This window comes from Marmota flaviventris, chromosome 16 (genome assembly GCF_047511675.1).
Source record: "Marmota flaviventris isolate mMarFla1 chromosome 16, mMarFla1.hap1, whole genome shotgun sequence".
Classification (NCBI taxonomy): Eukaryota; Metazoa; Chordata; class Mammalia; order Rodentia; family Sciuridae; genus Marmota; species Marmota flaviventris.
This window is the reverse complement of record NC_092513.1, coordinates 47,675,260-47,702,574: the sequence shown is the minus strand read 5'-3', so window position 1 is coordinate 47,702,574 and position 27,315 is coordinate 47,675,260. Positions and strand designations below refer to the sequence as shown.

General features: G+C 32.7%; 1 protein-coding gene across 3 annotated transcripts in view; it reads left to right on the top strand.

The window, feature by feature from the left end:
• The window catches only part of Rbbp8 (RB binding protein 8, endonuclease), a 67,781-nt gene that overhangs the window by 20,649 nt on the left and 19,817 nt on the right, over nucleotides 1–27,315 (top strand). For 2 of the 3 annotated variants that reach the window (XM_071602668.1, XM_027935660.2), the window contains exons 5-12: nucleotides 6,128–6,240; nucleotides 8,521–8,587; nucleotides 16,035–16,216; nucleotides 18,267–18,371; nucleotides 21,400–21,497; nucleotides 23,252–23,364; nucleotides 24,457–25,339; nucleotides 25,419–25,545. In XM_071602668.1, coding sequence (XP_071458769.1) covers nucleotides 6,128–6,240; nucleotides 8,521–8,587; nucleotides 16,035–16,216; nucleotides 18,267–18,371; nucleotides 21,400–21,497; nucleotides 23,252–23,364; nucleotides 24,457–25,339; nucleotides 25,419–25,545 — 1,688 coding nt within the window. The remainder of the gene's footprint in view (nucleotides 1–6,127; nucleotides 6,241–8,520; nucleotides 8,588–16,034; nucleotides 16,217–18,266; nucleotides 18,372–21,399; nucleotides 21,498–23,251; nucleotides 23,365–24,456; nucleotides 25,340–25,418; nucleotides 25,546–27,315) is intronic. The other variant, XM_071602669.1, reaches the window with a different exon arrangement.

Here is a 27,315-nt window from a genome sequence, read left to right as displayed (position 1 = left end):
TCTTACAAATCTGATATTTACTTCTAGGCACACTTTAAGATGTATCTTCATTTAGTAAATAATTATTTTTCTTCAGTTGGTTGTGCTGGTGTCATACACACACACACACACACTTTTACATTTAGGTCTGATCTGTTTTAAATTAAATTTTGAATATGGTAAAAGATAAGGGTCCAATGGAAAAATGATAAACATCCAACTTCATCCTTCTTCCAAATTTTCCTCTAACTTTTCTCTTGGTTCTTCAGAGTAACTTACTTTACTAATAATAGAATATCAAGGTTAAAATATGTTTTAAAGTCTTGTTTAATTTGTCAGTTGCTATACATGTGTGACCATCAGAATTTTCTGAGAAACTTTTGAAAAAATAACTCATGTGGTAAGCTGGGGCTCTAACTCAGTGGTAGAGCATACATGAGGCCCTGTGTTTAATCCCATGCACTGCAAAAGAAAAACCAAATATTAAATAAACCTCATGTGGTCTTCCAGTTAAGAACTTTAGTTTCCTGAATTTTGATGAGATTTAATATGCTCCAATTCAAAGTAAAACTTATCAGCTCTCACTTCCACTAACAGATGGCTGTAAAAGTAGGGCATAGTCCTGTTTTTAGACTAGTAATTCTCAATCCTCAAATTGCAACTCCCCTTTATAAAATATTTTATAATGTCCTTTTTACTATTTTGAAATGAAATTAATGAATAATATAATCACATACATATAATTAAGGGAAAATGTCATGAGTGTAAGAGAAAAATAAAGTTGATTCATAAGATATATTCTAGAATGTAAATATTATGGGTATGTCTGTTCTAAAAGATGAATTGTTGAGCTACTTATTACTTTATATAAAATAATCATATATGTGATTGTTACAAATATGGTCATTGATGATTAACATGAATTGTGTTGTCATCAGGGACATAATTCTCAAAAATTATAAATATTTCTTGGTAAACAGGAACAATTCTAACAAAGCTAATAATTTTTGTTTATTAAAGTTATATAAGCTTCTGGTTAGGCTGGTAGAAAGTGTTGTGTGTATGTGGAGTAGAGTGTAAGTTGACAAAACCGCTCAATTTAGCAATAAGATATTGAAAGAGCATAGGAAGGAGAAAGAGGGTGCCTTATTATAAAGGCTTTGAAGTATGTGTGGAGAGGAGCTTCTGAGCAGATTTCTAGGACCCATCCCTGCTGATTCTAATTTATTTGGTCCTAGGTGAAATTTATAAATATTTTTCTTCCCTCCCTTTTAAAGCTATCCTGATGGTTTTGAGATATGTCAGATTTGGGGACCATTATCCTGATGGGTTCAACATGTGTTTTAATTACCAATTACCAATTTCTGGGTGATCGTCTTTTCTATGCTTAAACATGTTCAGTGACAAATGAAATCACTACTTGCTTAGGTTGCACATTCCATCTTAAATAGTCGGAAAGTTTTCTATATACTAGATGGAAATCTGTCCATGTAATTTCTCCACTTGGTCCTAGTTTTTGCCTCTTAGATCCATTAATCTCTTTTTACATGATTGATTTTTCTGATATTTGAAGACAGCTGCCCAGGTGCCCCCAGTTATTTTTTCTACTGTCTTTATTTCCTTCAATCATTTTTGTTTGTTTAAAGTCATATAAGCTCATAGTTTAAAGATTTAAATAGTTTTTTCAAGGTTAAGATAAAAGAAAAAACAACTGTTTTTCCCTTTCTTCAAAAGCAATCATTTTGAACTCTACATTTTATTTTGCTCTTTACCTCAAGATCTCTTTTTAAAAAGACTTGTACTGTCATTTAAAATTTTTTCTTGCTTAGATTTTTTTTTTTCTTTTTTCCCTACTCTGGATAACATTTCCATTTCTCACTTCCTAATATAGTTTATAATGATTTTGGTTAGAACACTATTCACTTTTATTATGACTATGTAAATGCAGTTCAGAGGTATTGTAAATTGTGATTAATTTTTCCTTCCCATAAACATTTTTACTGTCCATGTTTATAATGAATCTTTTTTTCACATGCTTAGGTTTTTTGCCTACTAACCACTAATTCAACTGCAGTGTTCCATCAGTGATCTAAATTTATCAGGTTGTGCAGATGGATCAGATGTTTGTCATTTTACCTTTCTGAACAAATCTTCCCTGGACCCTCTAATCTGTTCCAACATGGACTCTTCTTTACTTGGCACATTGTAGTCATCAGAGGTTTCTCTTACTTCTTTATGGCTTCAGGAGTCCTATAACTTCCTCTTTCCTGATTTATTTTTCTGTATTTTGAAGGAGAACCTACTCCAATAGATTTCTGAGGCAGATGTGTGGAAAATTAAAAGGTTATTTTAGAAAATTAAACATAGGACATAATAAGATAGCCAGCTCCACTGTATCATCATCCAGCTTCACCAGTTATTAACTATGGTTATTCTTTTCTTTTTGTTTTTATTTTTCTTCAGTGGGATTAAGTTTTGAACCCAGGGGCAAACTACCACTGAGCCACATTTTTAGCCCTTTTTTGAGATAGAGCCTTACTAAGTTGATGAGGCTGGCCTCAAACTTGCAGTCCTCCTGCTTCAGCCTCCAGAGTCACTGGGATTATACGTGTGCACAACCATGTCCAGCTGTAATCATTCTTAGTTCATCTATATTCCCACTAATCCCTTATTAGTCATTATTTTGAAGCATAATCCAGACATTAGATCCTTTTATGCAAATATATCAAAATATATCTCTAAAAGATTGAGATTCTTTACTAAACACATACATTAATAATGCCATAATTTGCATTAAAAAATATTAATGACAGGCAAATTATTTGAGATTTTTTTTGTCTCTTAAATTTTTTGCTGAATTGATAGTTGAAAAATATGAAGTTAATTTAGGTTAACTTTCTTTCAGAATTCTGAATTGCTACTTCTTCTAATGTTGGTATTCAATCCTATACTTTTCTAATTTCTGACCCTTGTATAAAATCTTTTTTCTTTTTAATTTGTTTTCCTTCTGAAAACAAGTCAATATTCTTTAATTTCTGCCCCAACCTTTTTGCTTTTTCTGGAATTCCTATTTATTTGACCTTCTAGGATAATCTCCTACATTCTATTTATAGTGTTTGCTTTTTCTAATATTCTTAAATCCTAATGTCTTTTTTAAAAAGCACACAACTAACTTGTTTATAATACTGGTTGTCACTCAGCAACTTGGCATTTGAGTAATTAAAAAAATATATGCAGAGAGATAGATGCAAAGAGATCTCAAAAATGATTTGAAGAGATCAATTATAGAGTGCTTTTTTCAGGTGTTCTTTTTGCTGTTTCCCCTGTTGTCACGAGTATGTGTTTCCATATGATTTTGTAATCATACCTGTTATTTAAAATATAAAGATGTAATAAATGTATTTTTCTGGGTGGTAAAAAAAGATATATTTTGTTTTCAGAGTATTTCTTTTTTGTGGCAATCCTGTTTTCATTTCATTGTTTTGATATATATTTTTTTAATCTTTGTAGAGTATTCTTTATAGTTTAGTGGAGGTGATGGTGGTGGTTTTCTGTTTCTTGGCATAGCTTGTGTCTTTTCTAAATTTCCTTTTTCTTTTCTTAATGTCCTGATTGTTTTTGTCCTCAGATGTCTCTTGATACTGTTTGTTGATATTAAAGAGAAGAGGATACAAGTTAATTGAAAGCTCTAAGTCCATAGAGTGATGGGTCATCTGGCCAGTCTGTTTCATTGATAATACCCTACTGTTGTCAATATCTTTTAAGTATTGTTTGAGTCGTCAGATTATCTAGCAAAGACTCCTTACTCTACTTCCTAGAATGTATAACATGGCTGTTATACATTGTTATCAGTATTTTAGATGTCAAGTAGATGACAAAGGCCTAAGTAGGAGTGTGAGAATTTGTCCATTTCTGTATTCATTACTGTACTCCTGTCTTTAAGTGTACCTCATGTCTCTCAGACCAGAAACTGTTTTAGACTCTAAAGATTCAACCTCCATTCTGCTACCAGCATGGAGAGGAAATAATCTATCAGATTATGGGAAAGAATGTGTTGGTGTGATAATTTCTTAAAACATGCTTTAAATCAATCAGTCTGGGTACCAATTTTTACACCTTTTGGGAATTTTACAATGTAAACCACATTGAGTATAAATCAGTGCCATCCTATTTTCTGTAATAATGGAAATGTCCTATATTTGCTTTTGCCAGTATGATAGCAACTAGATACATGTGACTGTTGAGCACTTGAGTGTAAGGACTCAATTTATAAGATGAATATGACTTACTGTGATTGAAATAGCAATATGTGGCTTTACGAGACAGTACAATTCTAGACTTTTCTTACCATTTGCTTAGAAGTCAATGTTCTCAGTTTAGTTTCTCTACACAAACACACACGTATGAAGTGAAAACACGATTGCCATAAAAAGGAAATACAAAATATATATATAAATTTTTTTACCACCCAGAAAAATACATTTATTGTATCTTTATATTTTAAATAACAAAGTTATATGGAAACACATACTCAGGAGAAATAGAAAAAAGAACACCTGAAAAAAGCACTCTGTATTTTTGTGAGACTCTGGGAGGAACAAAAGTAGATATAGGTATTCTCTATTTTTCTGGTGTTGGAGGGGTATCGTGGATTGAACTCCAAGGCACTCAACCACTGAGCCACATTCCCAGGCCTTTTTTGTATTTTATTTAGAGACAGGATCTCACTGAGTTGCTTAATGCCTCTTGCTGAGGCTGGCTTTGAATTTGTGATCCTCCTGCCTCAGCCCACGCTACTGGGATTGCAGGCCACCAAACCTGGCTCTCTTTCATCTTTAGTTTGATGTTCATACAGGGTGGTCCTGATATTCAAATCCCTATCTTCAGAATTACTCCCATTAAGTAAGCTGTCTGCCTCTTTTTTCCCCCCTTCTAAAAGTTGTAATTCTATTAATGCATCCTATAATGTCTTATTTTTTTACATTCAATGTTGATATGAGCTTTACTTTTATATAAAATGTCCAAGTTTCTTTTGTTTTAGTTGTATATTAACTTTTTAAAATTTATGATATACACCATCATGTGGTGACTTCCATAAATAGCTGAATACTTATTATGTTATTGACTTAGGTTATTGAGTTGAAATTATGCTAAGTATATATTCTGAATTTCTAATGTAGGGTGTGTGCTTCTTTTTAACCACTTTTTATTATATAAATAATGAAATTGAAAAAATTAGAACTCTATAGAAAAACACTAAGAAGAAAATCCCATTGTTTCCTACAGGATAATTATTATTATTATTAACTTTCGAAATACAATTTTTCTATACCCTCCACACCTATGTGATATATGTATTTCCCTCTTTAGTACTCAAATAATTAGTAAAAGCTATTTTATAATCTTTTTTGTATATTATGGATTTTTGCAAATACTGGTTTCTTTGAATGTTGAAAGGGATATATGAAGGTGACTATTTTTCCTTTATATTCCTTGACTTTTAATATTTATTCAACAAAAAAAATATTGTTGAGCACTGCCTGTGTGCCATATACTGTAGTGAGAAAAACATGCAAAGTTGCTTAAGCTATAATTTGGCCTGTTAGTGCTAGATATGGTTCATATTTTGACTGTAATAAAAACAAAGTTGGTTTCTTCAATTAAAAGTTCTCTTGGGTAGGGCTTAAAATTAGCAATTTTGCAAAATTTTACTCAGAAATACAGTTGTAGAAAATCGTGCTGTAGCAGATTTTTAGCATTTGTAAGGATATGTTAAAAGTCTAATACTTCATTAAAATAGTTGATTTTCACTATATTTGCCAAATAATTTCTTTAACTCTTCACAAAGTAAAACAATCTTGAAATGCAAATAATATAATCCAAAAATCCAGAATTCAGAATGCTCTGAAACCCCAAATTTTTTCAGTGTCATGTCAGCATACCAAAAGGGTTTAGTTTGGGAGACATTTCAAATGTTAGTTTTTCAGATTAGGGACCTGTAACTGGTAAAGTCTGCAAATACTCCCGAAACCAAGAAACTAAAACAAGAAGCAAATCTAAAGGGTCCCAAACATCTCAAATAGGGTAATTTAACCTATAAAAGGAAATAACTTTTAGTAGATGAAAATATTTTGTTTTTGCTTCATAGGTTAAGAGCAGGATTATGTGATCGCTGTGCCGTAACTGAAGAACATATGCGGAAAAAGCAGCAAGAATTTGAAAATATCCGACAGCAGAATCTTAAACTTATTACAGAACTTAGTGAGTTTCTTTTATTTATTATAATTTAAAGTATAATGTATTCTTGTTAAAAACCTATTAGTAAATTGATTGTAATCAAATGAATTGTGTCCATACATTTTTTTCTTATTTTTAATACTTTCCTCCTTTTTTCCTTCATTTGTCTAATTTCTTGATTAAAAGGTTGCAACACAGGTTTTTATTGTTTTCTTTTTAGTTATATACACAGTGGAATGTATTTTGATATATTATATATACATGGAATATAACTTCTCATTCTTGTGGTTATACAGGATATACATTTACACAGGTCATGTATTCATATATGAACATAGGAAAGTTATGTTTGATTCATTCTACTGCCTTTCCTATTCCCATCCCCACTTCCCTTCCCTCTACTCGCCCTATTCAATCTGGTGAACCTCAACTCCACATACTCCCACCCCTCCTGCCCATTGTGAATAAGCATCCACATGTCAGAGAGAACATTCAGCCTTTAGTTTTTTGGGATTGACTTATTTTACTTAGCATGATAGCCTCCATTTCCATCCATTTACCCACAGATGCCATAATTTCATTCTTCTTTATAGCTGAATAATATTCCATTGTGTATATATACCATATTTTCTTTATCCATTCATCTCTTGAAGGACAACTGGGTTGGTTCTGTAGCTTAGCTATTGTGAATTGAGCTACTATAAACATTGATGTGTCAGTGTCACTATAGTATGCTGATTTTAGTCCTTTGGGTATATGCCAAGGGGTAAGATAACTGAGTCAAATGGTGGTTCCATTCCAGGTTTTCTATAGGAATCTTCATTCTGCCTTCCAGAGCAATTGCACTAATTTGCAGTCCCACCAGCATCCTCACCAACATTTATTGTTACTTGTATTCTTGGTAATTGCCGTTCTGATTTGAGTGAGATAGAATCTCATTGTAGTTTTAATTTGCATTTCTCTTATTGCTAGAGATGTTGAACATTTTTTCATATATTTGTCAACCATTCAGATTTCTTCTGTGACGTGTCTGTTCAGTTCCTTCCCCATTTATTGATTGGGTTATTTGGTCGTTCTTTTTTTTTTGGGGGGGGGGTGTTAAGTTTTTTAGTTCTCTCTATATCTCTATATACTGGAGATTAATCCTCTATCTGTAGGTAGCATAGATTTTCTTCCATTCTGTAGGCTCTCTGTTCACGTTCTTGATTGTTTCCTTTGCTGTGAAGAAGCTTTTTAGTTTGATACCATTTCATTTATTGATTCTTGATTTTGTTTCTGGTACCTTAGGAGTCTTGTTGAGGAGTTCAGTCCTATGCCAGCGTGATGGAGATTTGGGTCTACTTTTTCTTCTAGAAGGCTTGGGGTCTCTGGTTTAATGCATAGGTTCTTGACCAACTTTGAATTTTGTGCAGGGTGAGAGATAGACGTCTAATTTCATTTTGTTAAATATAGATTTCTAGTTTTCTCAGCACCATTTGTTGAAGGGGCTAGCTTTTCTCCATTGTATGTTTTTGGCACCTTTGTCTGGTATGATATCCTTTCTGAGATGCATACTTGAGAAGTTCTTTTGGAGGATTTTTTTTTTTTTTTAATTTTATTTTGTAGTAAGAATCAAACTCCAGACCTGAATGTTCTAGGCAAGCACCGTACCAGTGAGCTACACCTCCAGTCCTTTATATTTATGTTTTGAGCCAGGGTCTCAGGGCATTGTTCAGGCTGGCCTTGAACTTGTGATCCTCCTTCCTTAACCTACCAAGTAGCTGGACTTGTAGGCATATATCACCATTCTGGCAGTTTTTGTTGTTTTTATGATCAAATGTATTTTAAGATAAGTGACTCTTCCTAAATTGGTATTTGAAATTAGTAGGACTGAGTGACCACATGGAATTTTTTCTTATCTTTATTGTATTAGACTCTATCTCTAGTACATAAAGTATTCTCTTTTGTAACAAGCGTTACATAAATTTATTAATCACATGGAAATGGCACAATATGAAAGGTAGTAATATCTACCTGGTAACAAATTACTTTTGCACAGTAGCATCAAACTAGAATAATATGATTTAAAATTAGAAATTCTCATTTCTTCATAATTGTGGATCTTATTTTAAAAGCCTGTGGCTCAGCTGTAGAGCGCTTGCCTAGCACTTGCGAGGCCCTGGGTTCAATCCTCAGCACCACATAAAAAATAAGTAAAATAAAGGTATTGTGTCCAACTACAACTAAAAAAAAAATAATTAAAAAAAATCCTGACATGAATATTAATATAACTGTATTATATGCTTTTTTCACATTGTTTTTAAGTGAATGAAAAGAATTCTCTTCAGGAAGAAAATAAAAAGCTTTCTGAACAACTGCAGCAAAAGATTGAGTAAGTATTTTTCCTAAATTTTAACAGAAAATATTTTCCTCCAATTTTCTTTATTTTACTTAGCTCTAGAAACTGTGAAAGTATCTTAAGAGTTGCAGATTTCATTCTTAAAACTTGGTCCTCTACAATTTAAAAAATAAAGATATCGCTACATTTTTATGTTTGGGGAATATGTATAAAAAATGTGTTTCTTCTCTTTGGTTAGTGTGTGAGTGTACAGTGAAAAAGTATCAACATTTTAATTAAAACATTTTATAATTTATAAATATCAAGTATTTTGTTACCCTCTTCCAGCTGTATCTCAGAGCTTCATAAAGCAGACTGAATAAGTATTTCCTCCTACTGAGTTCTTTGGCCTGTTAGAACTTCTGTCTTCTTCTATTCTCACCCATTTCTCTTTAAAAATAAAAATAACTTATCTCTCATATTCCAGTTGCTCTTCTGTGTTTTATGTTTATTATTTCTAATCTTTTCTCTGATTCTGCAGAATAGTTTTATTATCCTTACTTTACAAATGGGGAAACTAAAATGCAATGTCAAATAACTTGCCTGTGATTCCTGTGATTTCTTAACTACTATGTAATAAGACCATCACTTGTACCCATGTCTTCTGATTTAAACACCTTGTTTTTTTTTTTTTTTTTCTGTTTTCATTTCTGTGCTACCCTGTCTTAAATTTTTTTTTCCCCCTGATGTGGTCTAACTAATTCAGGGTTGAGATAGGGCTAATTCTTAGTTCCCATTTATATGCAGATTATGTAGTATTTTTATTTATTTTACTTACTTTTGGTGGGGAGGGTGAGTCAGGGTTTCTCTGTGTTGCCCATGCTCTCCTTGAACTTCTGGTCTCAAGCCATCCTCCTGCCTCATTCCCCCCAAATTGCTAGAACTAATGGGACACCATAGCACCAAACTCTTAAAGTATTTTTTAAAACTTAGAATCTGGCATAGTACCGATGGTGTTATAGGGTTCTTAAAGATTCTATTGCTTTCAAATAAACACAAACACTTTGATACCCCAAACTATGAAGATGTAAGATTTTTTTTTTTTTTTTTTTTTTGGCTTGGAATAGTTATTATCTGTGTATAAACATGTTTCACAGGAGGAAATAACATTCTTATCAGTATGCTTTTAGGTATTAGATGTCCAATAGAATTTTGCTGTTTCTTTCATATTAATTAGTCCACTGAACACTGATAGCCAAAGGGAATTTTGAGGGGGATGATAGATGATGAAGGAAGGCTATGAAATCAGACTAAAGCTATGAAATGTGTGTATGAAAATGTCAACACTTTCTAATTTTACTGATGCTCTGTGATGAAAAAAGGCTAAGACAGACCCACAGTTTTTCAATATGATTCCAAAACCCAAAAGGTTCTTTTTTTTTTAATGTTATTCACAACTTAAGTGTATCTCAAGTACTAGAATGCTATTTGTAGTTTTTATTCATCTCACTTTATGAGTATTTGTATGTTTTGCTATGAAAATACCAGTGTATTTGATTACTGGACAGTGCCTCAAATTGCACTGGAAGTGTCGTATAATAACCTATATATGTTCTGTGTTATATTTTATTTTTTAAAATCTAAATTCTGAATCCTGTCTGGTTCCAAGGATTTCAGATAAGTGATTGGTGACCTACATTAATCTATGTGAAGTGATTTAGTACATGTAGCTTGTGGTATTTTGAACTTCTCAACCTTGATATTTATGATAGCAGAGATAAGATACTAAAGATACTACGTATATAAAGATTAATACAGAAATGCCTCCAAAACCAAAGTGTATAAATTGTATTGAAACTGGATTGTCGTTTGCTTGATAGAAATATGAATTTTAATTATTTAGAATTTATTTTTATTGTTCTTAAATGCACAAATTTTCCTGTTGAAGTGAATTGATATTTTTACAAAAGAAGTAGACTTCAGTAAAGGCTACAATAAAAACTAATTATATAGACAAGTTCAAAGCACATATATTTTATTTATTTTATTTAATATGCTTAGTCAGAACAGTGTAGGAAGTAATGTATCTTTCATGAAATTTAAGATAGTTGTGATTCTCCTGAGCCAATTTTACCACTGACTTGCCTCAAATTTCTTTATGGTTAGCAGTTTTTTAAAAATAGCAAGGATAATCTTGTAAAGGCAACTTCACTTCCTCTGACTATCTAAACCACTATAATGTTATGCTACTAGTGCTTGAAATTTCACAGAACTTTAGAAAAAAATATTGACTTCTTATTAAGTGCAGTAATTCTAACCTGCTTGACTTCTTTCCCGAGCTCTAGTGGTGGGGATCAAACCCAGGACCTCACATGTGTAGGCAATGCTTTGCAACTAAGCTACATCCCCAGCCCTTCCTGAGCTGGTTTCAGTGTCTTCTATGTCACTTAAGTGTCTCTACAGTTAAGTGACACTACAGTAAGAAATTATTCAATAAAAATTTGCTGTTATAAAGTTGAAAAATAAAGACAAAGAGTAAGCTCTTCCAGTCACAGGAAACAAATAGTTAAGCTATGTATTGAGGTCATGATTCTTTGTATTGGAAAATAAATGTGATGCATTAGTGAAAGTTAAGGAATCTACACAAGATTTCAAAGGACTGTAGAATTCACTTCATTTAACCCTCATCTCTCTAATAAAATTCCTGTTATAACTTCTTTAACAAGTAACCATTGTTGAAATACCTTTAGTACAAGTTCATCATTTCCTGAGTCTGTTTAATTTTAGCAAGATGATAGTTTTCCCATGCTTGCGTAGAATCACCTTATTTACAAATTATATTTATTGATTCTGATTTTACTCTCTTCTACTTTACTACACTTTTGATACATGAAGACACCCATCGTGGTTCTTCCAAGTCTTGTCTTCTCTAAAGTAAATATCTGCTCTTCATTAACTGTTCTTCATGTGGCACTACTTCAGGACTTTTCAAACTGCTATTTTTTTTTTAATATTTTAGTTATCAGTATCTTATTTAAGAATTTGATGATATAGATATATAAGTCTGACCAATACACCAGTATTGGCCAATATACCCACCACACACTTTTTTTTAACCTATATTGATATTACCCAAACATAACATATTGCTCATGGTTGCTTATGGAGTTTTCAGTTAATTCATACCTTTAAGTTAGTATCTTATTGTCCTCTACTTGTGAATTTGCTGTTTTAGTTTTAAACACAGAACTTAATAATTTGTCAAAGACACCTCATATCATTTAATCTGCTCCTTCATTTTTAAGTACTAACACTATTTATTAAATACCTACTAATTTTCTGGGCACTGGGTTATATCTTTGTGTATATTATTTGCTTTTTATACCCTCATTTAAAAAGAAAACAGGAAAATACCCATTTTATAGACAAGGAAGCCAAGGTTCAGGAAGATTAAATAACATTCACCTTGACTAGTAAGTGAACCCATGTCTACCTTCAGGCTTTATATACCTTTTCTACAGTGTTGTTAAAACTGCTTCAGAAGGTTACCTACAGAGTGTTGACCTGTAGATGACAAAGCACAGATTATCTCTCTTCTTAATTGATTTAGTAAGACTGATACCTAGCATTTAGTCCTGCTCTGTTGTATCTTATTAGATTTGGCCCATAATTCTAGCCTTGGAGTATGTGAGTGGGGTCTTTCATTTGCTGACTTTTGCTGCTGTTCTAAGGTTAGTTTTTATGCTAAGCTTGTATAGTCCACAAATTTGTGAATATTCCATTAATGCCTTTCATCAAGGTCATTGATGTTGAACAAAACACCTGAACATGAAGCTATGAGGATTTTCTTCAATAATAATAATTTGTATAGCCAGGCACAGTGGTACACATCCGTAATTCCAGCAACTTGGTAGGCTGAGGCAAGAGGATTTCAAGTTGGAGACTATCCTCATCAATTTAGTGAGGCTTTGTCTGAAAATAAAATAAAAAATAACAAGTGCTGGGGATGTAGCTCAATGGTTAAGAGTCCTCAGTACTGCAAATAATAATTTATGTCAGTTAAGAATCTGTCTTTATTGATACTGTGTTTGTATTTCTTTTTTTTTGCATTGAGAGAATATCAAGGAAGTCATTGTCTGATACATTCTTGAGACCTTGATTATATGATAAAACATTCCGTAGACAACTGATCTAATAGCACTACTTCTAAAAATTAATTTTACTTTAATTATTCATAAGATAAAATTATAAGGTTCTCAGGGATCTGTATAAGGCTCACTAGTTTCAGGGAATCCTCTTCCCTTTTGGAAAATTAGAACATTTAAATGAAGGTGATAGTTTTAACCTTGCTTCCTTATATTTAAATTATGTTTTAACTGGAATTATAAGTTCTTCGGAGTGGAGAAAGAAAAGTTGAATGTTAAAAATTGCGGACTCCACATGAAGAGAAACCTTGGATCCTTTATAGATCTTTGGGGAAAGGAACAACTAAAACAGATTTGATAGAATTTAAGAGGAGGCCTACAAATAAAACAACCGAAAACATTTATTCTCAAGCCCTCAGAAATAAAAGTGAAAGAATAACAACTGTGCATAATTAGTTTAGCCAAAAGCTATGACAGAAACTCCTAACTTTTCTCAGAAAATCAGAGACTTAATATTAAGAATAATATTTGGTTAAGACAGAAGTTTTTTTTTTTGTTTTTTTTTTTTTGTTTTTTTGTTTTTTTCTTTTTTTCTCCCCTTTACTATGACAAAGGAGGATAAAACCAGCATTTATTTATTTAGTTTGGGCACTTCTAGTTGGAGCTAGTTTTGGTTTTTGTCATTTAGGTGTTTGTTTGTTTGTTTTCTCCTTTTGTGGTCCCAGCTACTTGTAGATTGACACTGCCAGGAAATCAGTTTCTTCTCATGACTCATTCGTGTTTCAGGTTGAATTTTTATGACTAATAGGAAAGTACACTATGACGTGATTAGTTAAAGGTAGGCCAAACAGATTTCACACTCCATTAATTTGTAAGGCTTTCTCATATGACTTTAGTGTACTCTGTTTTTCCAGAATAAGGATAGAACTGCAGGAAGAGATTAAAAATTAATTATTAATCTATTATAAGATGACTGTAATAAATAATAAAATATTGTATATTTTGAAATTCCTAGAAAAGTACAATTTAAATATCATTACATAAATCTGTGAAGTGATAAATTTGATTAGCTTGATTTAATCATTTCAGGATGTAAGCATTACAAAACATCACATTATATTCCATGAATACTTATAGTCATGGGGGCTGGAGATACAGCTCAGTTGGTAGAGTGCTTGCCTCACATACACAAGGTCCTGGTTTCAATCCCTAGCCCTGCCCCCCCCCCCAAAAAAAAATACTTTATAGTCATTATTTATCAATTAAAAATAAAATTTTTTAAATTACATATTATCTCTAAAAATTGTTTTTTAGCATAGACTATAGGATTATAGATCACAGTAATATTTATATTGTCCAGGAAATTAAAATATAAATCTTTGTTAGAAAACATTAATCTTTGTCTTCTAAACTCTCATGTGTTTTGTTTGAAACAATATCACAAATTAATAGAACAGGCTACTTTGGTCATGTAAAGATTAAATGACTGACAAACTGATAAGAATGGCCAGTAAGGTCAGTAGTGGTCTGATATTGGAAAGTCAGTTGACTTAATTTTACTCAGAAACCACAGTTCAATGCAAACTCAGTCTTTTAAGTACCATTGGTCCTGAATTGAGTTGACAAGAACATACACATCAGCATAAATTTATTTCTTGAGTAGTATCTGGGAAAGTCTTGTATTCATTCATTCAACAAATCTTTGTGCAGTACATACTACTTGACTACCGTTGTAGGTATTTGTAATTCATCAGTAAACCAGAGAGCCTTACCCTCTTAAAGTTTATATTCTAACAAGTGAGCAGAGACATATTAAATTACATACTTGTTAGAAAGCATATTTACTATAGATAAAGTAAATAAAGCAGAATAACAAGAATAGGAAAAGGTTGTGTGGGAAGGGAGGTGCACTTTTAATTATTAAAATTCCAGCAAAGATAGAAAGATGAGATAATTAGCCATGTGGATACCTGGAGAAGAGTAGAGCGAAGAACAGCTAGAACAAAGAGCCCAAAGTAGGATTATACTTAGTGTGTTTGAGTAAACTCAAGGAAGATTATGTAGATTATGTAGCAGGAGTTAATATGGGCTAGATAAACAGATCCTATAGGGTCTTAGGGATTAATCAAAGGCTTTGGTTTGTGTTTTTAGTGAAATGGGACATGTGGCACGGTTTTAATCTGACTTAATTGACATGACTTAAATTTTTTTTAATTTTTTTTTTAGTTATAGATGAACATGATACCTTTATTTATTTATTTTTATGTGCTGCTGAGAATCTAACCCAGTGCCTTACCCATGCCATGTAAGCACTCTACCACTGAGCCACAACCCCAGCCCTGACTTAAATTTTAATAGGACTGTTGTGACTGATGTAAATCAGAAGCTGAGATAGAAACTCAAATTTTTCAGCCTATCATAATTGGTCATTAGACTCATGGTGTAGAATACTTTATATAGGTTAACTATTTGATAGTGAATAACAACACTTGAATACTTGACAATAAGGGCCTCTAGAGTCTGCCAAAATTTAAATCTTGTCTCTGTTACTTACTATTTGACTTAAGTGACTTAACTTCTTTTTCTTCATTCCCATGGTAAAATGAGTAATAATAATATCTCATGAGACACAGTTGTGATAATTAAAGTGATGGCATGCAGCACTTAGAGTAGTTTCTGGTGATTTAAGTACACAGCAAAGGTTGGCAGTTATCAGTGTCAGTATTATTATCCCATCTGTAGTTTGCCAAGTAGTGTTGATTCTACCACCTCAGTATTTAAAATTGGTTCTTTCCTTTCTATATGTATTTCCAGTATTCTGATTCAAACCACAGAAGCCCTTGCTTGGACTGTTAAATTTACTGTCTAATTGAGTGCCTTGCTTCCTTCTATACCAGTCATTCTGGTACACTGCTATAAACTTGTCATATTACTTTTATACTCTAAAACCTTTGTTCTTTTCTTCTTGCTTTCTCAATTACATGCACATTTACTCACAGTTTCCTTTCCTATAGTTCTTGCTTGCTCTTATCCAACACATATACAGTACTGTGTGCCTTTACTCAAAACAGCGTGGATCCTCTGCTGAACTTCTTTGCCTTTTGAAATACTTCTAATTTCATCTCAGGTGCCAATGACTACACTTTCTGTTTCACTTCTCACGATAATATTCCCCACTTGGTATTATAGTTATTTGCATGCTTCTCTAATCCTTGGATTTGGAATATTAGATGCAAGGCATTACACACATCTCTTGTGTCTTCCACTTGTGTTCTGCTATAGCTCCATACTATATTGTAGACGTTTTAATAAATATTTGTTGAATTTGTTTTCTTTCAATTGTCATCTTCCTCTAGGAAGGATCAACAGCATCAAGCAGCTGAACTTGCATCTGAGGAAAATGTTATTCCAGGTTCACCAATAACAGCCTTCTCATTTTCTGGCATTAACCGGCTACGAAGAAAGGAGAATCTCCATGTCCGATACATGGAAAAAGCACAGAATAAACAGGAGTATTCTGTTTGTACAAATGGTAAAGGTTAGAGTTGTTTCTTAGTTACCTGGTTTTGTAAAAAAAAAAAAAAGTATTTGTTGTTTTTACATTATTCAGTCTAATGAAGGAAGATAGTCATTGTTCAGTAACCCATGGTACACTTGTTGAGTTTTAACTTCCACTAATAAAGTGACAGGGCATTTTCTGCATGTATTATGAGTAGATGTGTTCCTGGTCTGAATATGTAAATACTCAGCATTTTATAAATATAGGAAAGTTTCTTTTTATTTTAAAAATATTCGAATGAGCACATATCTGGGATGGAAGGAAAGAGGAAAAGAATATTAATTTCCATCTTCTGTTTTGAATATATTAATATGCTGATTGATTTGCATACATTATTACTATATGTTAATTATCACAATAGCTTATGGGATAGCTGTTAACTCCTTTTATTGATGAGAAAGAGATGTTAGAGAAGTTAAAAATACACTCAAAGTCAATTGTCATATAAGTAGATAAGTCACAATTAACATACAGGTCTTCCTTGCTCTAAACTTCCATACTTTCCAAGAATTGCCCACAGGTACTGCTACCATTTGGAGCTCTTTTTAACTCGTTATTTTTGTTGTAATCTGTAGCAGTTGGTGGTAATTAAATGATTTTATAATGTATATGTTTTGTGAATTATCAGTGACAGATTTTAATTCCAGCCAAGTTTACCATTTCTGTAAAATTCTTTGAAACTACCTTTTTATATAGCCATTAAATTTGTCATATAACATGATACAATGATTACCATTTAATAAAGAAAAAATGGTAAAGATTTTAAGTTTTTACCTAAACTGCTTATAACAAGGAAAGCATTGGAGGAAGGTAATATGAAGTTCTGGAGATATTTGTATAGTGCAAATACATTATTGATGGTAGCTATGCTTTTGAAATAATAAGTAGATATTTATTCTTTGAAATTGGAAAATTGACAGCTTTTCTGTATTTTATATGTGTTTGCATCACCATCTAGTGGAAAGCCAAAGAACTGTTAAAAATTCTACCTACAATTAGCAACTAAATTAAAACAGGATCTAGATATTATATTTTAGAAGGAGTAGTCATTGGCCTTTTTGACTGCTATTAGAACATGAATCATTACAGACAGATAATCATCTATATAATTTAGATCATGTTTAGGTTCATCTATATGAATATCCAGAAACCAAACCACAAAAATTTCTTTACTAGAACCTCTTTTGTATCTCACATGATTGTTTCTAGTTTATTTCTTCATTGTATGTGAGCAACATATAACTATTTAAAATTTTTTGCTATTTCCTTATTCTGATCATTTTTTCTTTGGAATCTGAAATTTTGGTTTTAAAGATATAGTAGTTTTTTTTTTTTAAAGATTTATTTTTTAGTTGTAGTTGGACACAATACCTTTATTTTATTTATTTATTTTTATGTGGTGCTGAGGATTGAACCCAGGGCATTGCACGTGCTAAGCGAGCGCTCTACCCCTGAGCCACAACCCCAGCCCCAATATAGTAGCTTTTGAGCCATGCAAATTTTTTTAAAAATAAGTTTTAAGTGATTTAATGACTAATTAGTCTTGTTCTGATCATGTTTGCTTGTTTATCTTAGATACACAGTGCTTTTTAAAATGATTTTCAAGTTACATTTAGGCTGTGTTTTTCTTTTATCCTTTTGGTTTTCTTTGAAGTAAATCAGTAGAAATATTTCTGGTATGTTCCAGGGTTTCCTTCTAGAAAAGTAAAGTAGTGTAAAATGTAATATACATTTTAAATTAACCTGCTGATTTGTAACAGATACAGGAAAAAAAGAAACATTAAAATGTTATGCCTTAGGCATCTTAGGTCAGAAGAAACTTGTCTCCTCAAGTCCTTGTTCCCACCACTGCCTTTCAGCTTTGTTCTTAATAAAACTAAAGAAACTTACTTTTTCTTAAAATATGAGAATTATGTCAATAAAATAGTGTTTGTATACATTTAACTACAGGGTAATATTAGCTTATAAGAGTAATATTTTGATAATAATTTTGTTTGTTACATAATTGTTCCTGTTTTCTCCCCCTTAGAATTAAGAAAAATCTCCAAGACTTCAACTCACCCTCCACATAAGCCTAATGAAAGTGAAATTCTAGTAGCTGACACTTGTGATCAAAGTCAAGCTCCAGTGACTAGTAAGATACTGAGATTACTTTATAAGTTTAAAATTTGTGATTATTGGTAGACAAGAGTCACCAAAAGTTAGAATTAGACTATTTCAAGAATATTTTATATAATTTATGTTTATGTTATTAGTTGCCTAGAAGTCTTTTCATATTAGAAAATAATGTTATCCTAGTATTAATTTATATTAATATTCTTATCCATATTAGTATAAATTGCTAATGATATAAGGAAGGCTTTATTATGGTTTACTCATTTATTAAAAAATGTATAAGTATCTACTATATGTCAAGCACTGAACAAAACAAGCCCTTGTCCTTGTGGAATTTATAATTTAATTGGGAAAGAAAAAGAATAAATACATGTCAGGCATAGAGTCAAGTGTGCTGAAGAGAAATGAAGCAGGTAAAAGGGATATTAGAAAGCCTCACTCATTAAGTGACACTTCAGGGGAGACTGAGGGAGACATGTGGATACCTGAGAGAACAACATCCCAGGCAAAGAAAGTACCATTTGGTTTGCTTGAGAAACTTTAAGGAAACCTGTATAGTTGAAAGAACAGGGGAAAATCCTTTGAACAACAGGAGGAATAGAGTTGCTACTGAGGTAGAAGTGACTGAGAGCAGCAGGTTTGCAGGGTAAGGGATAGGAAAGGTTAAAATTCAGGATTTTGGTTTTTTGTAATATTCTGTTTGAAATATAGAATAGATATTCAGATAAAGATTTTGGATGGGGAGTGGATGTAAATTTGCATTTAGGGAAATTCAGGATGAAGGTATGTATGGAAGTTTTCAGCATAATTTTCAAAACCATGCGACTTGATGAGATTTCCAAGCAAGTCATCATAGAGGAGAGAAGTTGAGTACTGAGCCTAGAGGAATTCCATTATATAAAGCAATGATTCTTAACTCTTCACATGTTCATTCCACCTGTCCAGTGAGCCTTTTTAATTCCCCAAATAACTCCCCCCATGACTTTTTTTAGGGGGAGGGGGTTGTGGGGATTGAACCCAGGGTCTTATGCATGCTAGGAAAATGCTGTACCACTGAGCTACACCCCCACCTCACCTCCACACAATTTTAATATTGCAAAAATGCTATATATTCCATTTATGTACTCTTTACATTTCATTTGTACTTTATACATAAAAAGTATAAGACTTTTTTGTCCCCTGAAAGCCATTTTTCACTCCTTTCAGGCAGTATTGCAGCTGTTTTGTTAGAGATTACGAAAATGAGAAGGAACGAACAAAGTAGCCAGAGAAGGAGCTGCCCATAAGATAGGACCAAAAGTGAGATCCTTTAGGCCAACTGGAGAGAGGCAAAAGTTGTGTTTTCTGTTTCCCAATATAGATAGTCCTAGACCTGCTCATGTCTTTTTTTTTTTTTTAATCTTTCTAGAAGGCTCTCTAATAATACAATCAATATTCTACTACTAACCTATATGCTAATAAATCCCAAATTCATGTCTCTGTCCAATACTCTTCTTCTGGATTCCAAATCACTATATACCCCTGCTGCTGAGCACCTCTCTCTGAATATCTTTCATCTTCAGCATGTCCAAAATGGAAGCTTTCCTATCAGACCTACTTTTCATCCTTTTATTTACAACCTCAGTGAACAATATTATACACATTTCTTTTGAGTTACCTAAGTCGAAGAGTTCTAAGTCATTTTATATTCCTGCTTCTTCATCTTATGTTCTATGTAGCTTCTAAGCCTTACTGATTCCTACTCCTGCATATCTGTTTTACATAGTCTTCTGTACCACCATGGTACTGTTTTAGACCATCAGTATCACACCAAGACTGTTTTAGTAATCTAATGAGTCTTTCTGCCTATTAGTGATTACTTCTTGTTCATTACATTTTTAACCCTGGTATTGCTTCTGTCCTCCCTTTAAAATTCTTGGATGTCTCTTCATTGTTTATAGGAGAAATTCTAAACTACTTAGCATAATCTGATCCCTAACTAACCTAGCTAGGCTCCTATCCTACTACTTTCATCTTGTGTGATTCACTTCTAGCAATTAAACCACATGTAGTTCCCTGAACAAGCAATTTTGTTTCAAATATCTGGGACCTCAAGCATACCTAGAATCCTAATTTCTGACCCACATCTAGTTAACCTGCCACACACCTCTTTCTCCTAAGGGTCAGTAGACATTACTTTATGTAGTTTGCCTTGATTTCCCCAAGGATGATTTAGGAGTCCTATGTTTGAGTCACCTTTTATGTGTGCCTTTATTATGTTTATCACATCTACTGCAGTTCTCTTTTTACCTTTCAACTGTAGTACATATGGTTCTTGAGAACAAGAGCTTTTTCTTTTCATCTAGTGCTTAAACATACCCAGCACATAATAGGTACTCCATAAATACTTACTATGTACAGAAACTCTAAATATACAAAACTAAAATGATTGAATGTAGATGATTCCTATATAGATATGCATTAGCTTAAAACTTGAAAAACATGCAGTGCTAAAAACCTCCACTATATTCACAAACATACTATAAACATGGTTTAATTACAAATCCATTTTATGATTTTTTTTTTTTTACAATGTCAATAAAAGCAATCTATGTACTCCATTTAGTACATTTAGGAAAAATGGAAAACTGGAAAGGTTTAGCAAGTGTGGATGCAAAATGCCAGTAACTTATTGCTATGTATAGTAGATACTTTGAGCTTTCTTGAACAGTATTTTAAAATTTGTCCACTATTTCCCCCCTGCACCTCCAAGTACTGAGGATTGAACCCAGAGGTGCTTTACCACTGAACCACATCCCCAGCCCTTTTCAGTTTTTATTTTGAGTCAGGGTCTCATTAAGTTGCATAGAGCCTCGCTTAGTTATGGAGGGTAGCCTCAAACTTGCAGTCCTCCTTCCTCAGCCTCCTGGGATTATAGGTGTGCACCACCATGTCTGGCTCCAGTGCCATCTTATAAATAGGTTCTTTGAGATTTTTTCCTACTTTTTTATAATTTTTTACATGTAATTTCTGAAACTGAGTAATTGGTTTGTTTTTCTCTTATTTAGAAACACGTGGAACAAGCAGTTATTCCACTGATAAATCATCTTTTAATTTGGCTACAGTTGTTGCTGAAACACTTGGACTTAGTGTTCAAGAAGAATCTGTAAGTAATGGTTTAGTTTGTTAATAATAGGTGTTATTTGATATGTCCGTTTAGATCTACTCTTAAAGAATTGAGCCAGAGGAAAATTACTTTATCCAAAGATTATTGAATAAAGGCCTAGAACAAAACTAATGTTAGAAAGGTCCTTTTATATTATCTCCCCCAGAGAGTCCTGAGTCTTCAGAATTCTTAGGATATGGGTCAAATCAAAATTACAGGGGAATGATAATGGCTTAAAGGACTTATTTTGTCAGTCCTCTCTCTAGTCCCCTCTTTTATGCTTTCTTCCCACCCTCACTGTATCCAAGAGAAGACCTAAACCTTTAGGTTGGTTTCAGAATTTGTTGGGTCTTTTTGGCATCTTTTAAACTGCGTCTTGGTTTGGAAAAAGATTGAATTCTTGGGACTATCAAGAACTGCCAATCCAATTCTTAGGGATTGGTCAGGGATTGGCCCCTGTAGTTTTCATTATTTGAATACTTACTTACATCAGGCAGGTTTACATCTTTTTTCTGTTCTTAATTGATCCCTAGAAAATAGAAAACTTGAATTCTTCAGTCGTAAGAAGTTCTGTTTTGACACAACTTTAAATTAATTTTCTCTGCTTTAGTTAGTAAATGTGTACATACTCATAAAGTTGTCTTACTGTTGAATTTCTGAAAATTGAATTGATTTTTCATTACATTTGAGTTTTTGCTCTTTTTTAGATGTATTCTCAAATGATAGTGGATTTTTTAAAACTCTTTGAAAATTAAATGTGTCTTAATGGTTTTTAATGTCCTCCTATCCATAAACCTAGTAAGTTAGTAGCTTAGACACCAAATATGTTAAGGGAGCTGACATCGAACAGTTTGCTTCAGCTGTGGTGGTGTATGCCTGTAATCATGTGACTCATGATGCTGAGGCAGGAGGGTCATGAGTTCAAACCCAGCCTAAGCAACTCTGCAAGACCCTGTCACTAATAAAATATATAAAAGTGTGGGCAATGTGGCTTGGTGGTTAAGTCTCTCTGGGTTCAATCCCTCGTGTGAAAATTAAAAAAAAAAAAACTTGCTCAGAATATGATGTACAGCCCAACAACATCTGCATCACTTTTGAAGTTTGTTAGAGATACAGAACCTTAGACCTACTGAACTTGCATTTTAATAAGATCCCTAGTCGACTTGTATGCATGTTAAAGAATAAGAAGCACTTTTCTCTAAAGGATCCTTTTAAATTCATCTGTATTCTCTTCCCATCTTAGTGCGTTTTTTTGGAATTGGAGTTTTATATACCAGTAATACAATGTACTTTTATAAAATTTTAACATCTTAATGCTCTTTCTCTTTAAACTTAATATGCTTCATTTTTATTGTGATGAAATTCACATAATGTAAAATTAATCATGTTACAGGATATAACTCAGGGACATTTAGTATATTCACCATATTATACAACTGCCACCTCCATCTAGTTCCAACCCATTTTTTCCTCCAGAAGGAAACCCCATACCTCTGAAACATTCAGTCTTCATTCACCCCACCTTATAGCCTGTGGCAGTCACCAATTTACTCTCTGCCCCTATGGATTTACCTATTCTGGATATTTTTGTGTAAATATGAAATTATACACTATATGTCTTTTGAATCTGGCTTCTTTCCTGTAGCATAGTTTTGAGGTTCATCCACATCATAGCATTTACTCAGTATTCTATCCCTTATTAAGGATGTATAATATTCCATTGTGTGAGTATGCTGCTTATTTTACCATTGAAGGAATCTCAAGCTCCCCTGAGCCCTCTTGGTGATGAGCTCTACCACTGTTTGGAAGGAGATCATAAGAAACAGCCTTTTGAGGAATCTGCAAGAAATAATGAAGATAGTTTAAGGTAACTTGGGGCACTTTGGTGAAGTTCCATTATAATTAAACCAGTTAATTAAACCCTCTCTCTCCATCAGCATTTAGTTTGCTATTCTACCTCTATTTTCATTTTTTAAAATGTCTCTCCACTTAATGACCTGTTGAGAGCTTTTGTACAACAGAGAGGTGGATATTATTTTTAGATCCTTTTTGTACATCATCGAATAGTGTTTAAGAGCTCCCAACCTTGTTATTCTACCCTTTTAAGACTCAGTTATCCCTTCTGTGTTTATATTTCCAAGCACTGAATGCTATACAGAATGTATCTGTAAGTTTGGATGAACTTTCCAAGATTGTGTTGCATCTCATTTTTATATCCATTCTAACAATAACTGTAATGACCATAGCAATTTTTTTGTTCAGTTTTTAGATGTCGACTTATTATATTTAGTCTGTTAAAAAAGTAAGTCATTAAGGAAAGTTTTATTATATATTCACCCACCCCTTTTTGGGGGGAATGTGGGGCAGATGACAAAAATGTAGCTCCTAGAGATTGTTATTAAATGTCTTATTTAAGGTCACTTAAATTAAGTACTAAACCCAGGATATCTATCCTACATTTTCAAAATTAAATCTAATGACCTTTCTACAACTATCTCCTTTGCTAGAGAAAGGGTGGGTCTTAATTTATGTCTAATTCTATAATATACGGATTTGGGAGCTAGAAGTGTAGCTTATCAGCAGAGTGCTTTTGCTTAGCAAGCAGGAGGCATTGGGTTCAATCTCCAGCACTACAAAAATAAAAAATTCTTTTTTTAATTTGTTAAATATTTTATATAATGAAGTTATTTAAATTACTTTAAAAAACTCATGGGCAAGAATATTAGGGTATTAAAACATGTTTTCTGTATCATTTTCCTCTACTTTTGTCTGCCAAATGGAAATAAAGCAACAGTGGTACTGTATCTTAAATTTTGGTTAATCATTATCTGCTTCTGATATGTAGAAAATATTTTACTATCTCTTCTGTATTAGCAAAGGTGTTCTCTTATGCCTGTCTTTTAATTTTTACCCTATTTCTTTAATAGGAATCAAGTTTTATCATTCTTTATTTATTTAGATTTTCAGATTCTACTTCAAAGACTCCTCAAGAAGAATTAACTACTCGGGTGTCATCTCCTGTATTTGGAGCTACTTCTAATGTGAAAAGTAGTTTGTGTTTGAATACAGGTTTATCCCCTTCTCTTTTAGACACTGGGAAAAAAAATCATCTGAAAACAGTCCCTTTTAGTAACACTTCTATTTCTAGATCAGAGAAACCTAGATCAAAATCTGAAGATAGTGCCCTTTTTACACATAATCTTGGGTCTGAAGTAAACAAGGTCATTTGCCAGTCATCTTCTAATAGACAGATACTTATAAATAAAAATATAAGTGAATCCATAGGTAAAATGGATGACACTGATCACATTAAAGATATTACTGATAAACATTTGGTGCCCCTGAAATCTTTGGAAGGCAGAACATCCAAAAGGAAGAAAACTGAGGAAGAAAATGAGCATGAAGTAAGCTGCCCACAAGCCTCTTTTGATAAAGAAAATGCTTTTCCATTTCCAATGGATAGTCAGTTTTCTGTGCATGGAGACAATATGATGGATAAACCTCTGGATCTCTCTGATCGGTTTTCAGCTATTCAGCGTCAAGAGAAAAGCCAAGCAAAGGAGACCTTTAAAAACAGATTTAAGCAAGTGACTCTTTATGAGGCTTTTAAGCCCATTCCGAAAGGCTCTTCCTCAGGCCATAAGGCCTTGGATGGGAGCCGAATATTACCCAAAGATTCTTCAGAGGAGCCCTGTTTACAGGAGTGCATCCTCCAGTCCTTGAATAAATCCTCACCAGACAACAAAACACCATTACAGATAAAAGAAGAAAATCCTGTATTCAAAATCCCTCTATGTCCACGTGAAAGTTTGGAGACCGAAAATCTTTTTGATGACATGAAGGTTTGTATTAAATGTGTAAGGATTTTTATAAAAATGGTTGTTTGATTTCATTTAGATGCTAATGGTTATTTCTGTTTAGGGTGCTGGTTCTCATGAGCCAATAAAAATTAAAACCCAGCCGGTCCAAGGAGCATGTGAACTTGCATCAGTCCTTCAGTTAAATCCCTGTAGAATTGCTAAGACAAAGTCTCTGCAAAACAACCAAGGTATGGATGTTATAAATAGGGTGTCTAGTCTTTTTTTAATGGCTAGAATATCATTTGAATTATTTGACTAAATTAAATTGTTTTAAGAAAAATAATCTTTTTTCTTCTTGCATGTTTTTGCTTACAGGATGATTCTCATTGGTTTAATTTTACCTTTGATTTTTCTGCTGTTTTGCTTTTTGAAAAAAATGAATCGAGAATTAAATATCTGCTTTTCTAAGTGATTTTGTGGATTACTTTACATAGTTATTTCTTATTTCCTTTACAAAACCTTTAAAAATCTAAACTATACAGAATTCTAAAAAATATAAATTAGAATTTTTATCATACAAACCTTGTTCCTCACCCTGATAATCTGTCCTTTTTCTTTGCATTTACATGTAAATATATGAATGTTTACATTTATATAGGTTTGAAGACTTCCTGTTTGAAAATGTTATTTGCCCTAATATTTAGATAAATCTTTCCATAATTCTACTTGTTAAAGGAGTCCTCTTGGGGGTCTGGGGATTTGTTATTAAGGTAGCAAACATTTCTGTAGTTCACATGCAGTATTTTTTTTATTAACTATTATCCTTCAGTGACAACTTCTTCCTTCATTCTGGACTTACTTTTATTTTCTCCTGAAGCACATTCTTTACTTGCTCTTCCAGCAAGAGTTTCATACTCTGTATGAAAACTTTTCTTTCACATTTACTATTTTAGCTGTGGGGAATTTATAATGGACCTATTTAAGTTTTCTCATTCTACTTGGAAACTACTTCACACTCTGCAGCTGCAGTTGATATAGTTGTCATGTCTGTGTCTGCATACAATATGTTGAAAACCTCTCCAGACAATGTTATCATTTTAACTTTTAAAAAATTTTTATTGATTTGTTTGCTAAGCAAACACTAAACTTGGAATAATACAGAGAACATTAACATGGCTCCTACTTTTAAAAAAAATTATTGAAATATATATCACATGCCATAAAAATCACCCATGAAAATGTTCACTTCATTGGTTTTAGCGTATTCTCAGAGTTGTACATCTATCACTGTCACCTAGGTTTAGGACACATTAATCACTATCTCTCTTTCTGCTCCCAATCCTAGGCACCACTGATCTACTTTCAGTCTCCATAGATTTAACTGTTCTAGAGGTTTCCTATAAGTGAAACCAGTCAGTATATAATCTTTTGTGTCTGACTTTTTTCACATGACATACTATTTTCAATTTTCATCCATATTATAGTATTTACCAATGTTTTCTTTTTATTTCTGAATAATACTTCATTGTATACTGTGTTTCATTTATTTATCAGTTTATAGAAATTTGTTTCTTTTTTGCTATTATGAATATAATATACTGTGAACATTTATGTACAAGATTTAGTGTAGATGTTTTTATTTTTTCCTTGGGTTATTACTAGGAATGAAATTATTGAACTATATGCCAAATCCATATTTAAACTTTTGAGGGACTGCCTGTTTTCTTTTTTTTTAATTGCTTTTATTTTTTAAATACATGATAGTGGAATGCATTACAATTCTTATTACACTTTTGGAACACAATTTTTCATATCTCTGTATATAAAGTATGTTCACACCAATTCGTGTCTTCATGCATGTACTTTGGATAATGATGTCCATCACATTCCTCCATCATTCCTAACCCCTTGCCTTCTCCCTTCCCCTCCCACCTCTCTGCCCTATCTAGAGTTCATCTATTCCTCCCATGCTCCCTCTCTACCCCAATATGAGTCAGCCTCCTTATATCAGAGAAAAC